The sequence below is a fragment of the Protopterus annectens genome, chromosome 1.part2, assembly GCF_019279795.1.
Source record: "Protopterus annectens isolate FY-2018-M chromosome 1.part2, PAN1.0, whole genome shotgun sequence".
NCBI classification, from domain to species: domain Eukaryota; kingdom Metazoa; phylum Chordata; order Ceratodontiformes; family Protopteridae; genus Protopterus; species Protopterus annectens.
The window spans coordinates 1,054,050,726-1,054,066,018 of NC_056727.1; the positions used below are offsets into that span (position 1 = coordinate 1,054,050,726).

The window sequence follows — 15,293 nt, forward strand, 5'->3', positions numbered from 1 at the left end:
ACAGCTGGAGACCACGACCAGCCACTGTGGTCTTATTGCTGTAGATGAATTAATGGCCTAGCTCTCCGATTCTTATGCAGAATGACATCATCAAAATGCTGTGGTACTGCTCAACAAAGAATTATGTCCAGGTTCAATGGAAAACAGAAATTTGGATATCATCAGCAAGTGCAAGATGAATTGGAAAAATAGCTAAAGATGGCTATCTAGGAAATAAAGGTAATGAAATATAACAAATAAATAAAAGCAATGTTTTTTGGCTTTTCCCAGTTAGGGGTTGCCACAGTGGATTGCCAGTCTGCAGACTAATAGGCAGTGGTGTTTTTACAATGTCAAGTTGTCAGTCCAGTGTCCAACCTTCACAGAAGGCACAGACGCACATGCACCTACCTGCATGTCTTTTAAATATTCACTCAACTGCAGGTAGGGCATGCAGACTTTGCACAGAAGGCGCTCCCACCAAGAATCAAACCAGAGGACCTCTTGCTGTGAGACAACAATACTAACTGGCTGTTACTGACCAACAATTAATAAATAAATAAATCAAACTGTAACCTGAAGCCAGATTTTGCTGTTTCCCTGACTGGTTACTTTTATAGACTCTGCCCATGCATCACACTATAATTCAGACCATTGTTTCTATACGAATAGTCTGCATTGAGAAAAAGCATTCTTATTTTTCCAAAATTTGACTTTATATTAAAAAAAAATGCAATTTTGAAGTTTGCTCTACAAACGTGTTTCCTTCTTCATTCTGTGACTGTAGCATTAATTATAGCAAACACACACACACACACACACACACACGCACACACGCACGCATGCACGCACACACACACACACACACACACACACACACACACACACACACACACACACACACACACACACACACACACACACACACACACACACACACACACACACACACACACACACCAACTACTATGGAATGCCCGTGGCTGTACTCATGTTTTTCTCTTCCTCCTTATGCTAACCCCCCACCTGCCATTTCAATTATATATATTTTTTTCTACTTGATATGATTACAATAGGAAATACATCTTCAACAACTCACCAATTCTGAATGCAATTGGAAAACAGCTACAGCAAAAGCTGAACTGTTTGGACTGGTGAATCAGAAACTCAGTAACAGGGTTCTGATCTCATGTCTGCATCTCCAGTCTCACTTATGGTCATGACCATTGGATATTGACCTAAAAGATAAGATCATGGACACAAGCCACAGAAGTTATGTTCCTTCAAAGAGCTGCTTAGTTTACTTTCCATGAGAACACATAGATCTCAGTCATCTTGGGGGATGTTTTTGCAGAGATAATGGACATTTGGCCATTGAGGAGTCAGTTGATGTGGTTTGGACAACTTATAAAGAAAACCCTGAAATCCTGACCATGAATGTTTTAGGCATAGTATGTAGAATAGAGAACCATGGGAAATATTTCCATTGGCTGGTGATATCCCATACCTAGAATGCATGCAAATCCAGAGGGTTATGTGAGTGACTTTAGGTGGGGATAAAGACTTCTGTCCTGCTAATTTACAATGGATGGATTGTGGCAGAAAGGAATAAAGAAAAAACAGAGTAATACAGTTGATATGGAAAATAGTTCTATATTGTGTGTGCATACTGAGTATTCAACAAATGATAGCAAACAGGCACATATTATAAAAGAGGAAATGCTGGTGCTACTGCAGCAGAGTGTAGGATGACATTTTAATTATATTCTACGTGACAAGCATTTAGCCAAAGAAAGGTGATAGCTGAAAATGCTAATAGCACATACTGAGGTATCAGTAAGATAATGTAAGGCACTGGAAGTGTAAACACTATAACTGCATGTGTCCTTCTTTGAACTCATGCGAACAGTCAAAAATGACATCCAAGGAATGGAGCTAGCTCTCATATTTATTATTATTTATTTATTCCAGTTTGATGACCGGGGAGGTCCACTGGGCTCAGGCAGCCCATTTTCAGTGGAGGCCCGGGGAGAAAAGCTCCACGATACAAAAGTTACATTACATGATGAATTACTAAGAAAATTTTGCATTACAATTGACAGGTAGCATTCAATGCAGAGTACAAAAATTATAGATTTGTTCATGAGAAAGTCAGGCATAATAGTATCATGGCTAGATGTTACTGTTTAGTTACATAAACATTCTATATATGTGAGAGAAGCTAGGAAGGTGAGAGGGTTAGCAAGGAGAAAAGGAAGAGGAGAGCTTGGGAGGAATGGGATGGAGAGTACAGTTACGGGAGGTATGGGATGGGGAGTACAGTTACGGGAGGAATGGGATGGAGAGTACAGTTATGGGAGGTATGGGATGGGGAGTACAGTTACGGGAGGTATGGGATGGAGAGTACAGTTACATTTCCTGTGTCAATAGAGGTAGGAATGAAGTTGAGTTTTGAAGGTGTTAAGGTTGTCACAGGTCCTCAGTGTGGAGGGCAGAGCATTACATTTTTTAGCTAGGAAAAAGGATAGTAAAAGTTGACCAGCTGGACGCTTGGGTTTTTGGATGGTTATTAGGTTTTGGTGAATAGATCTAAGGGATCTGAGAAGGGTATATGGTTGTAAAATATTAGATAGTGCAGGGCAGCTAGTAGGTTGGAATAATAATTTGTGGGCTGTGGTGATTTGGAGGAAGTCAAGTTGATTGGGGAGTTCAAGCCAGTTTAAAGAGTGAATGGAGGTGCAGTGATGAGAGGAGGATTTGGCCTTGGTAGCGAATCTGGAGATTTTATTGTAGCATACTTCCAGTTTGGAGGTAAGAGTGGAAGATAAATTAGTAAGCAGAGGAGTGTCATACAAAAGCGAGGGGAGGAAATAGGTAGTGGCCAGAGTTTGTCTGGCAGAGGGAGAGAGGAAGGGGTTGTTTCTGTACAGTAGGCCTAGTTTTATGTGGGTTTTCTTGATGTTTAGCTGGATCTGCTATTTAAATTTTAGGTGGTCAGCGATGGTGACACCAATAAGTTTGGCGGAGGGTACGATCTCAATAATGGAGTTGTTAAGACTGGTAATTTGAAACGAGTTTTTATCAATATGAGTGGATTTTGAGGGAGAGAACAGAAGAATCTTAGTTTTGTTGCATTTAGTGTGAGGTGATTTTGGAGCATCCAGTTTTCAGTGGTAGAGAAGGCGGTTTGTGTTAGTGATTGGAGATCTGTTAGGTTAGAGGTGCAGAAGATCAAAGTGGAATCGTCTGCGTATTGGACAATTTTGGTATTAGGTATGGCTTTGTGGAAATCATTAATAAAGATGTTAAATAGCAATGGGCCAAGTATGGAACCTTAGGGTACTCCAGTGGGGGTGGGAAGGAAAGTGGAGGAGGCCTGGCCCCATTTCTTGGCTTGGGACCTGTCAAAAAGATAGCAGGAGAACCAGTTTTTTGGGAGAGGTTGAGATTTGACAGATGGTTTAGGAAATGGGTATGGGAAATGGTATCAAAAGCTTTAGATATGTCCAGTAGAACTGAGGAAACTATGTTACCAGAGTCACAAGCTAAAATTGATGGAGTGTAAGAAGGAGAGAAGGGCTGTGTTGGTACTGTGTCCTGGGTGGAAGCGATGTTGGGTAGGAGAGAGTAACTGGTGTTTGGTAAGGAATGGCATGAGTTGCAGCTGTATACATTTTTCAAGAAGTTTGGAGATTGGGGAGACGATAGCTATAGGGTGGAAATTGGAGATGTTACAGTTTTTGCCACCCTTGTGAAGTGGAAGGATAAATGCAGAACGTCATAGTTTGGGTACATAGGATTCAAGTAGTGATCAGTTTATCAGGATGCTGATAGGGAGAGCAATACCATCTGAGGCTATTTTTAAGAATTAGGAAAGAATGCTGTCGGGGGCATTGGTGCAAGGCTTATGTTTGGAAAGAAGTATTTTTATAAGGTAGGTCGAGATGGGTTAGAGCTTGAAAGATGGGGGTGGGGGAGAGGAGGGAGGGGAAGTTTGAGTATAGAGGGGTAGAAGGTTATTGTTAGGGAAGATCTTAGTTAGCTCAGCTATAGAAGAGGTGAAGAAGGTATTGAATAGTTCAGCAATTTCAAGGTCAGATTTGTTAGTGTCAGGACAGGGGTTGTTTTTGGTACCCGGCCTAAGGAGGGAATTAACAGAGTTCCAGAATTGTTTGGCTTTTTTTGCATGATTTATTTGGAGTTTGATGTAGTAGGCTTTTTTTATCTTTAATGACTTGTTTTTTGGCTAGGTTTCACAGCTGTTTGTATTTAAGTAAAAATTCTGGCTGTTCATTTTGGAGGTAATCTTTCCAGGTTTTGTCTCTTTCTAGCATAATCTTTTTGGTGTCTTTGGTTAGCCATGGGGTGGTCTTTGCTTTAACTCATTTTGTTCTTATTGGAGCTAGGGTATTAAGGACAGTTAAGAATGTTGAGTTGAAATAGTCAACGGCTGTGTCTAGAGGTAGAGTTTTTAGTGGGTTCCAGTTAGTAAGCTTAAGGGAGTCAGAGAAAGTTGTAGGGTTGAAGTTAATGAGGTTACGAGTATGGATGAGCTGGTGGGAATGTGTGAAAGTGGGTGTAGCTCGATGGGTGAAGGCATGGAGGTGGTCTCTTAATGGGTCAGAAATGACATCAGATTTTATGATTTTGTTAGGGTGAGATACTAGGATCCAGTCTAGAATGGAGTTTGGGGGTTGGTTTTGTTGGACCTAGTAATGGAGTTGGTAAGTTGAGTGAAGTTGAAGAGATTGATCGACATGGTGGGATTAGGGTTAATGATTTTTTGCCAGTCAATATTTACTTCCCCTAAGATGTAGGTTTCAAGTTTAATATTAGAGGAGGTCCAGGAGAAGATGTCTTCGAGGGTATTGGTGTTGTTACCAGGAGGAATATAGAGGGAAATGATGCAGATACTTTTATGGTTGTTTATTTTTAATAGGCCAGTTACAGGTTTGGTGTTATTAAAAGAAGGGGTGGCATTAGGGTAAGGAGTAATAGATAAGTGGTTGCAGTAGATTAGAGCCACACCACCACCTCTTTTACTTAGGCGGTCAGATCGGAGAGATTGGAATCTGGGGGGAAGGAATTCGGTGTCAGTTATGTGTGGTTTTTAGCCAGGTTTCAGAGATGTCTACAATGTCAGGTAAGTTGTTGTTGAGCTAGGTTTGAAAGTGGGTTAACTTACTTCTTAAGCTTTGGGCATTGATGGTGAGGAATTTGAGGTATTTATTGGAGGATTTGTTGTTGGTGCTGGGGTGGTTTGTTGGAGAGAAGTTTGGTCCTGGGTTGGGATGGATGTCGCTGGCTAAGCAAAGGTAAGAGAGAAGGGGAATAAGTTTGTTTGGTTTGTGCTTAGATAGGAGTGACTGGTAGAGAGTGGGTTTAGGTTTTTAGAAGTTGGTAGTGATTGGGAAGAGTTTTACTTTTAAGAGAAGGATGGGGTGAGAGGGTACTAGGGAGGCAGAGATATTGTGGAAGTAAGTTGAGAGGTGGGGTGGGGAGGAAGAGGTGATGGGTGTAAATGGAGGTTGGTATAAGAGGTGGCATGGTATAGGGGAAGTAGAATAAGGATGAGGACAGATGTAGGGGTAAGGATTGTAGGAGGAAAAGTGAGCATGGTAGTTATAGTCTGTTAGAAATTATAGATTGGGTGGTAAAGAGAATTAGGTGGGAGGGGTATGGTAGAGAGAGTCAGACAGGGCAGGAGGGTGGGGTGGAGTAGTGGTGTGTGAGGATTGGTTGGTGGGGAGGAAGGGAATTTAGGAGGAATGGGTGGAGTAAAGGAGTGTGAGGATTGGTTGGGGAAAGGGGGAGGGATGTTTGGGATGAGAGTAAATGTAAGAGTAGTGGGTGTGGGTGAAAATTGGAGATAGGTTAGGGGAGCGGAGTGAGCCCGCAGGGCGAACGGAGCGGGATGGAGCAGCAGGGCGAGAGAGACCAGCTGAAAAAGTATCTGCCACTACAGTGCAGAGCAGAGGTAAGTAGGTAAAGTAATGAAAGACTGTGTGGAAAAATTGCATTACAGTTTGTGAGAACACTGGGAAAAAAAGAACAGTATAGGGGAGGTTTGTACCTTAGTTTGTTAAGTAAGGAGTGGAGGTTAACAGGTGTTAGAGAAAGTGGAGTGGGATTAGGGAAACGTTGTAACTTTAGAAGTAATTAGAGATAATGTTGGACTTACAGGGATTTTATATTAAACAAGCATAATGCAAATGGGTGCTGCCGCCTAGTGGAGAAAGGAAAAATAGCAGGCAGAGAAAATAAAATAAAATAAGATAAATAGGCAAGCCCCTTATGGGTTATAGTAGATAGTGTTCTGAGTCTAGCAGTCAGCAAGGACTAGAGGGAGAGGGGGGTTTTAGCGGTCAGCGGTAGGCTGTAGAGGCACACACACTGAAGGGCAGGTTGACAAATAAAGTAGTCTTAGGTAAATGAGTTTAGTGTAAGGCAACATACATTCACTGAGAAATAGTTAGGGAGGTCCACACTGATGTTCTTTTCTTATATGGCCCAGGCTAGTAGGCAGGAAATGTCCAGGTAGATATATTACCCTTCGGTTCACACTTTGATTAGTTAACTTCACTGGTATGTCATTGATGTAATGCTTACAGATTCTGACAATCTGAAATGGTTAAGTAGCTTATGTCTCTAATTTTATGACACATTATATGTGCAATTAAAGGTAATAGGCTGAATGAAAGATTAAGCTAGATTTAAGAAGAAATTAGTTTCATACTGCAATTAAACATGATTGTTCAGCAAGAATATTGACTCTACATGGTCTGATTGAAGATCCAGCTGTTAAAACATCTTATGAACATTTTTTCTCCCACTCAATTTTGGAGAAACTTGGGACATTCAGATATGACAAAGTCCCAATAAGGGGACAGTTTTGTGATAGTATGAAGTCCCAAAAACATTGGTAGAATTAGTGCAGGCTATGTGCAAAGATCCAATGACTCAAGTACAAACACTGTTTGAACTCATAGAGGGGATTAAAGTGGGAGTGGGTGTTCTTCAGGTTTCATCTCTGAGCACACCGCTGTTCATACTGGTGATGGACTACATTAGCAAACAGGTTGGAGGTGAAAGATCAACAAAGTTGCTGTATGCAGATGATGTGGCACTTCCAGTAGACTCTGGGCAAGAAGTTCAGCATAGTACAGAAGAATGGAATGCAAAAATGAAGGCAAATGGGTTGAAACGAGCACAGAAAATACAGTTGTAAAGGCAACTAATGGGGCAAATCAGAAGAAGCTGAGAACTGAGATAGAAGGGAAAGTGGTGGAACAGCTTCACAGCTTCAAGTATCTGGGAGGGGTGGCTGATGAGAAGAGAGGTCTGAATGAAGTGGTAAAAGCTAGAATCAGAGGCATTGCAGCCAACTGGCACAGAATATCAAGGGTAGTGTATGACAGAAGAATGCCAAAGAAGCTGAAAAGTAAGGAATATAAAACAGTGATATGACCAGTACTACTCCATGGTACAGATTATGGATGAGCTGTAAAGTAAAGGAAGAGCAGATGAGAAAGCTAGAGGTGATGAAGATGAAATGCCTGAGATGGGTGGTAGGATGCACACTGTGGGATAGACAAAGAAATTAGAACATTAGAGCAGAAGCCAAAATAGCTCGGATTGCAGACAAGGTCAAAGAGATCAAATTATGTTGGTTGGGGTACATGTGCAGAAAAGCAGAAGATATGCTGATGAAGAAGATTTGGGACAGGCAAGAAGAAGGCAAGAGAAAATGAAAGCATCCAGCAGAGAAGTTGATTGATTGTGTAAGGGAATACCTTTGAAAGTCAGGTATGAATGCTGAAGAAGGTAGGAGAGTGGCATTGAATCAAGCGAGGTGGCAACAGTTGACATGATACCCCAACCCCATGTAGAAAATGGGAAAATAGGGGTGGATGATGATTGAAAGACTCAGATAGTACTGATAGAATGAATGAAGAAGCATACAAAGCTGCTTAGCTATGACACCAAGGTTTGGGGAACATGCTACATTCTACATTTAAATTTGAACAAGATGTGGTATCAGAAGATAAAAACAGAAGCTAAGAAGAAAAACATTTCACAAAACAGATAACCAAAAGAGAAAGATTACTTATCGAACAGACTAACAGAGCACTACATTGTTTGATGCATACTATACAGTAAAATAAAGGTGAAACAGCTCCAAGCCAATGATCTTGTGCAGGAAGCCAGAGGTGACTGCATCACTGAATGACCAACACTAACCAAAATAAAAACCAGCTTGAATGGCATTGGCATTAATCTGAAGAAGTATACAGATCTTAAAACATTTTAGTAGACAAAAGCATTAATCTTTTACTTTAGAAAAGTTTCCTGCTAGTTCATTCAAAATGTGTTTTTATTTTATGTCCAACTATATGGGAGCTAATAAGCAGACCATGAAGTGTTTGGCTAATTAAAAGTGATATGGCATATTTCTTTTAATGTAATGACTTAAAGTTTCTGTTAATGAAATGATATAAAATGTACAATTCCATCACTTATGTCCAGTAATAAATTACTCCCATTTGCTTTCTGTTTTAAAGATAAATTGCTCAGAAAGGCAGACTGGTGCTCACATGCATGCTTATGTCAGCATGTGTGTATGTACATATGTACACATCTATGTGCATGCATACGTGTGGGTTTGTGTGTGCATGTGTCTGTGTGTCTGTGTGCATGGACGTGTGTGTTTCTGTTTGTATTAAGGATGACAAAATGCATTATCCGGTATCAATTCTTATGACTGCAGTGACACAATAGTTTTGTCTTTCATTAATGTATCATACTGATAAAAAAGTAAACTTGGGCAGAGTCCAATTTGGAATATTTAAATGTGAGCTTAAAAATCAAATTTCATATAGTTTGCTTTTGTCAGTTGTTCTAAGTCTCTGTTTCTCTATTTCTTGACCACTATACACTTCATTATTAACAATTCACTACTGAATGGGCATTCTGAATGAAGTGGAAGTGCTTTTTTTTCACCTTTTGTATCTGTGGGAAGGGTTGTGCAGATCCCATGTTACTTGAAATCACATGCACAGAGGTGAGTAGAAGTTCATTTCGAAGATGACATGCTACTTATCAGGAATCTCATCAGTTTTATGTAAATTCTTGCCTATAGATTGGCCTGAGTTTATTTCCCTATGCTTATCGTCAGCTTCAAAAAAGATCGAAATGTTTGTGGCTCGGGTTTCCAGATATGCAGGATTCTCTGGGCCCTGGTGATACTGATATTCACAAATCAAAGACTTCTAAGTGTCCCACACTGTAGATAGCCTCACATTTTTTTTTTCCTTTGGCCAATTTCATGTATATGAATAAGGCTAGATGCTACTAATGATCCTTGTCCTATAATCATGTGCTTGATTCCTTCAGTCTTCATTTGTCCACTTTATGACTCTAATCCAAGCAGATCAATTAACCAGTCAATTCTTTCACTTCAGCCCTACATGAGGTACTTTTGCCTAACTGGTTTGTCTTGATAAATAAATACAATAAAAATGTAAATAAATAAATAATATATCTCTTCAGATGTGGGAGGGATCACCACCTACTACTATCTACTGCACATTGTCCTGCCTTACCACATCTAATAGCAGAACTACTCATGCTGTGCAATTAATGTAAAATAAGCATTGTGTCATTATTTTGCACATTGAAAAAATCACTTGGGAGTCCATACTTCTCAAACTTTTAGAGCAAGAAATCTGGAAAAAGCCACAAATAATGGGGGGATAAAGCCCCCAAAATTGGGACAGTTTTTAAATATTGCTCTTATAAACTTAGAAAAGTTGAAAGCATAACAGCTATTGCATTAACATGGATTTTGTCTGAAGGATATGAAGTCTGACACTCAAATATCTGCCCTTATTGTTTGACTTCAGCCTCAATAATTTGCCATTGATTTTCCAGCAAACCACAATTTTATGAGAAACAGACCAAAAATATGAAGCAAAAATCTGGACATTCTGCGAAAATCTGGACAGTTAAGAGGTATGTTTTGAACTAATAAATAGCTGCTAATGCTGTCTTCCAGATATCCTCTCCATTATCAAGCCAGCAATTTGCTGAAGTCAGATATAATTAGAGTGCAGCTAACGTTTTGTATACTAAATATTCATGTCCTGTTTGTCTGTGTTCTATATAAGGGGGATATATGTAAATATATCTAGTTTATGGCACTTAGTATAATTCAGAACTTCATAATGTTTGCTACAGAAGCATTCTGCTGTTTGAATGTGTATGGAGATGGAAGTCAGTGAAATGAAGAAAGTGTTTCTGATTGGTTTCCTTAACGGTTAGTGATCTCAGAGTTGATTATAGTATTTGGAGTGACAGATCCATGCATAAGGGGGATTAAGAGTTTTTTTTTTTTTGAGTTTTAGTCCGTCACAAAATTTTTGAAAATTATAGACCTCAGTAAAGTATCCAGCACCCTGGGATTTTTTGTTATTCCCATCTGGTTTTTCTCTGCTACTTGCTAGGCATTACAGTTCCAGTAACTCATCTAGTCCATCTGTTCTTTATGGCAAAATCCACTTGCAGGAGGTAATCTTTTTGGCTGGCATCACATTTTTTTGTTTGTTATTTTTCTCTATATCCCCCATTTTCTGTTGGTGACTGACATGTATTCCTACAGTGCTTGTCCTGTGCTCATACATGGTCTACATACATGCACTGTTTCAGCTACAGTGCTGCACACTGTTTGGAAAGGCTGCCAAACCTAGTCCTTGCACAGGGTGCCATTGGCTGGTGTCTATCACATGGTATACATTCTAGTATGCTGTAGTGGACCACAACACATCCTCAACCCTAGAGTGAGCAATCATTGGCTACCTCATCCTGGTTGCTCTTGTGTTTGTAACACTTTTCTGAGCCTAAGTTATCTGGGTGTCATAGTCCAGGCTTCAGTCGTCTATGCCATGGAGTTGACCACACCCTTGAAAACTGACATATTTCTTTGCTTCTGGAGTCTGCATACTGCTTCATCACTGTAGTATTTGGCAAGCTTCTTTGGATCACTTTCTTGATGCAACAGTTACTTCACCCACCATATTATCAGAGTTCATGAATGCAGAAAAGAACATTCTTTTACTATAAGCAATCGATAATACCAAAATTTACAAATATTTTTTTCTATGAAAAACAGACATGATTATGTGTGTGTTTCACAAAAACACAGAAGACTAATGCATTCCTTCGGTATATTTACATATTAATATTTTGTTTTTTTCTCTAATATTTTATGCAAAATTTGATTGATGTACTGGACATTGTGTTCCTTTTCTGGTAGGAAAAATGCGTATGGATTACTTGCCTAAATGAACCATTGTTGCTTTTATTTTGTCTGATATCTATATAGCAAATACGCAGTAACAGCGGAAATCTACATTTTTAATAAATATGCATCTTTCTAGAAGAAAGCAGACAGAAATCAGTCAAAGAAAATATGTTATTTTCAAAAGTATCTTCTCTGCATTATTTTTGCAGCTATGGTTACAGAACCACACAGGGAGAGAAATCTTCCTCAACTTGTAGTGATGACACTTTTAATTATATCACATTTTGCAGAGTGCAACACATAGCAATGCAGCGATTCAGCAAATTAAACTCCTTTACCTTCACTAGCTGTGAAAATATGTAATGCTTCACTTCATATGTAATAAAAATCCAAAAGATGTGTAGATTTTCACTATTTAGACATTTAAAATAAAGTCTCGGTGCATCAATTATTTGTAATACATTAGTGCCAGCAACCTATGTAAGTAAACTCTGCAGAGTATATAACACACTATATTATAAACATTGCTTAGGTTTAAATTTCAGCCTACACTCCCATAGTTATAACAGTTCTTGTCCTAGCACTGGTCATGTAATTAAGTCAGTACCTTTAAACTATATAACATGCAAAACCCTTCATGTACGACACTTTTTGTTTTCTGTCCTAGCACTCTAAAGCAAGGTTTATATTTAGAACTATCACAGTGACCAACGAATCAGAGGATACAATTTAAAGCCAGCCCGTTACAGTTAATTAATTCCAAACTAGTGAAAACAGTTATGGTTTGGAGATGCTCAGAAAATAAAATTTTCATTTCCAGCAAGTTCAGCTTAATGTGAAATCTAAGCAATTCTTTGTAGTGTCTCCTACAAGTCATACGTCAAGGCACTGATGTAACTCTTTACATGAAAAGAGAGAGAGAGAAAAAATGAGGGACAGATTTTCCTGATGATAACAATGTCTGCCGCCAAATATAATTTATTTTGGTTTGCCCCATCCATATTTCCTCAATTAATCCTATTTTTTAATATGCATTGTAACACATTTCCATCAAGGATTTCAGGCAGCTTTTATAATATAAATTGCTTCTTACTAATAAGGCATAAGCAGTTGCAAAAGTAAATTGTGCAGTTATACTTCCACAGGAAAACAACAAAGCAATGTAGATGATTACTTCATTTTGGGAGAAAAATGTGTATTTTGTCTGATTATTATTATTATTATTATTATTATTATTATTATTATTATTATTATTATTATTATCATCTTACTAATAATGGTTGCACTTCATAATCATGACTTGCATTATTTTGCCTTCCTCCCAAAAATAAAACATCTGGGTAGGAGTAAAAGGAGTACTAGGAGATTGAGTAGTATATAATGAAATTCAGAGTATCACAGCATTTCATGACCTAAAATGATGATGTGTGCAAATATACAGCTTACATTTTTCCCAGACTCATTTACTACATGAAAACAGCAAAAGTTCAACTGATCAGTTATCTAGAATATATGCCTGTAATCAATGTACTATCCAGATTACTCCCCCATATTTATGTAATTAAGAACATTCTCTTAAACTTTGGCTATGAAGATTTTCAGGATGCCATGATATTGCAGTTTCTTAAGCCTACTTGTTATAGATAGACTGAAAAATCTTCAGTCAGACAGTGCTTCAAGTTGAAATCACCTCTTACAGAAAATATGAATCCAAGCTATATCCTGAGTCAGGCAAGTCTTATATTTGTCTGAGGGTCCAGACCCCTTTTTACGTCAGTGTTGTACATTAGTTCTTGTGTTACTGGAGTTGCTACTGTATGGCAACGTTCACGGAAATGAAAGCCAAGAGAAGGGAAATAAATGGCTTGTGTCTACAGGAAATTCATAGTGAATGAGAAAGAATTTGCCTAGAGCAGGCAGAATAAGAAGTGGTGCTTCCACCTGTCAGACAATTACAGTTTTGTAAAGTTTTACCATAAACATTCAGCAATCCAAAAACACAATGATCGTCCTTTCCAGGGGTAGAACATTTTGAAATGGAATATTGTCTTTAATTTGCTTGTGCTTGAAAATGTATTTTGGTACCAAGAAGATCAGCTATAATATGAATCCATTTTGACAACTGTTTTGAATGTTCTGCACTTCTGACAAAATCACTGCTCCATTTTCAGAAGAAACAGGAGACTTGACCCAATCAGTTGCCATGCTTTGTTTGCTTGTTTCGTAAGTATGTTAATGTGCTTAAAATATTGAGCCAACACAAATTCCTGCAGCAAATGTAGAGGTTTTGTTTCATTTTGCAGATATAGCTCAAATTACTGTTTGCTATATATTTAATCTTGCTTCAGTCCACATCATTGTATTTTGTTAAGATTCTGTCTGACAGCCACAGTTTATCTTCTCTTTGTTTATAGGTTTTATAGTTTTGCAGTAAAATCATGATTTTATTATTTTTAAAGCCTTAAGGAAGCAACACATCCTGTATTGACAGTTTTTAGCTCAGGATATTAGTTTCCTTTAATTTCTGCAGCACAAAGGAAGTGATTCTCAGATTCTTTCAGCTGTTTTACAAGAATTATTCTAAAAAATACATGTCCAAGAAGTCACCTACTGGTGCAGTCTGCTAAAATTCTGTGGTGGTGATCTGCGTGATTTCTGACTGTAGGTCCTGCTGCACCCTTCGGGTCTGGGACCCGCGAGGGCAGCCATCCATGCCTAGTCATACTGGCTTGTTTACTTCTGATGGAGTGCAGGTGGACACACGCTCTCTGGTGGCATTCCTGGCCCGAGTGAAACTGTTCTGCTCCATTCTGGAACGGAAAGGCAGACAAAATTCCCGGAAGCATCTCTTGAAGTTTTCATCAAGGAAAGTGTAGAGCACAGGGTTTAGACTACTATTGGTATAGCCAAGAGCAATGCAGATATGCCAGCTTGCAATCACTAGGGGGTTCTTTTTGTCAATCTCTACCAGTGTCTTGACAATAACAAAGATGTGAATTGGAGTCCAGCAGATTATGAATGCAGCCACAACAACTAATACCATGCGTGTAATACGTCTTAGGTTCCGATCTTTCTCTTTGGACCCTGACAGCAGTCTCACACTTTTTAAGCGTAGTATCATGAGGCCATAGCAGATGGTAATCACCAAAACAGGCACAACAAATGCAAAGATGAAGACGCAGATCTTTGTCACAGTATCCCAGTACCAGTCTGGATTTGGAAATTGCAGAGTGCATACAATATTTCCTGAAAGACAAGGAAAAGTGATTACATTACTTACTGCGTTCAACATTTCAAGAAGCATTTAATCAAAACTGTATATCTAAAATGTAGCTACAGTTAAACTTCATATACTATTGATATTTTACTTCTGAGATGCAGAACTTTCACGCAGATAATGAAAAGATAGATAAAAGCAATAAAAACTTATTTCACACAAAGCTCATAACACTTATAGAGGTGAAATATTGTTCAATAAAGATCACCAATTGGACTTCTTTCAGATGCAATATTATATAACTTTAAATAAGATGAAAGAAGAAAATGAAATTCGACAATTATTAACTCAATAACAGAAGGCACACATCCCAAGTTACGAGACTATAAAAGTATTTTTTTGAAATTTTAGTATCATTTCGCCTTAGATGACAGGCAAGCAATTTGAGTGTCACTCTTGTATTCTTCAGATGACATTACAAGAGCAACAATCCGTTTGACAAATGCGTGTTATTGAAGATGTAAGTTAGATCTAAGGTTAACGTCAGAGTTCAGTGCAATACAACAAACACTATTAGTATGAAGGCAAATCTCAGCATGATATGAATAGCTATGAAAAGGCATATAAAGTGCAATAAGTTGTATGTTCATACTGATCTTTAAGTATGTAACATCAAAAGTGTTCAAAGGCACAATTGCATTAAGTTTTTCTTCTTATATATTCATGGAATTTCCTGCATACTCAGTTGGTGCTTGAAACTTTTTTATGTGTGTTGGAAATGTTTATGACTAATGTGCA

At 38.5% G+C, this 15,293-nt stretch overlaps 1 protein-coding gene across 1 annotated transcript in view; it reads right to left on the reverse strand.

Moving 5' to 3' along the window:
• Window positions 1-11,520: 11,520 nt before the first annotated feature.
• The window catches only part of OPRD1 (opioid receptor delta 1), an 849,205-nt gene continuing 845,432 nt past the window's right edge, over window positions 11,521-15,293 (reverse strand). The window contains exon 3 of the mRNA XM_044059971.1: window positions 11,521-14,524. Within this exon, the coding sequence (XP_043915906.1) occupies window positions 13,998-14,524 (527 nt within the window). The 3' untranslated portion in view covers window positions 11,521-13,997. The remainder of the gene's footprint in view (window positions 14,525-15,293) is intronic.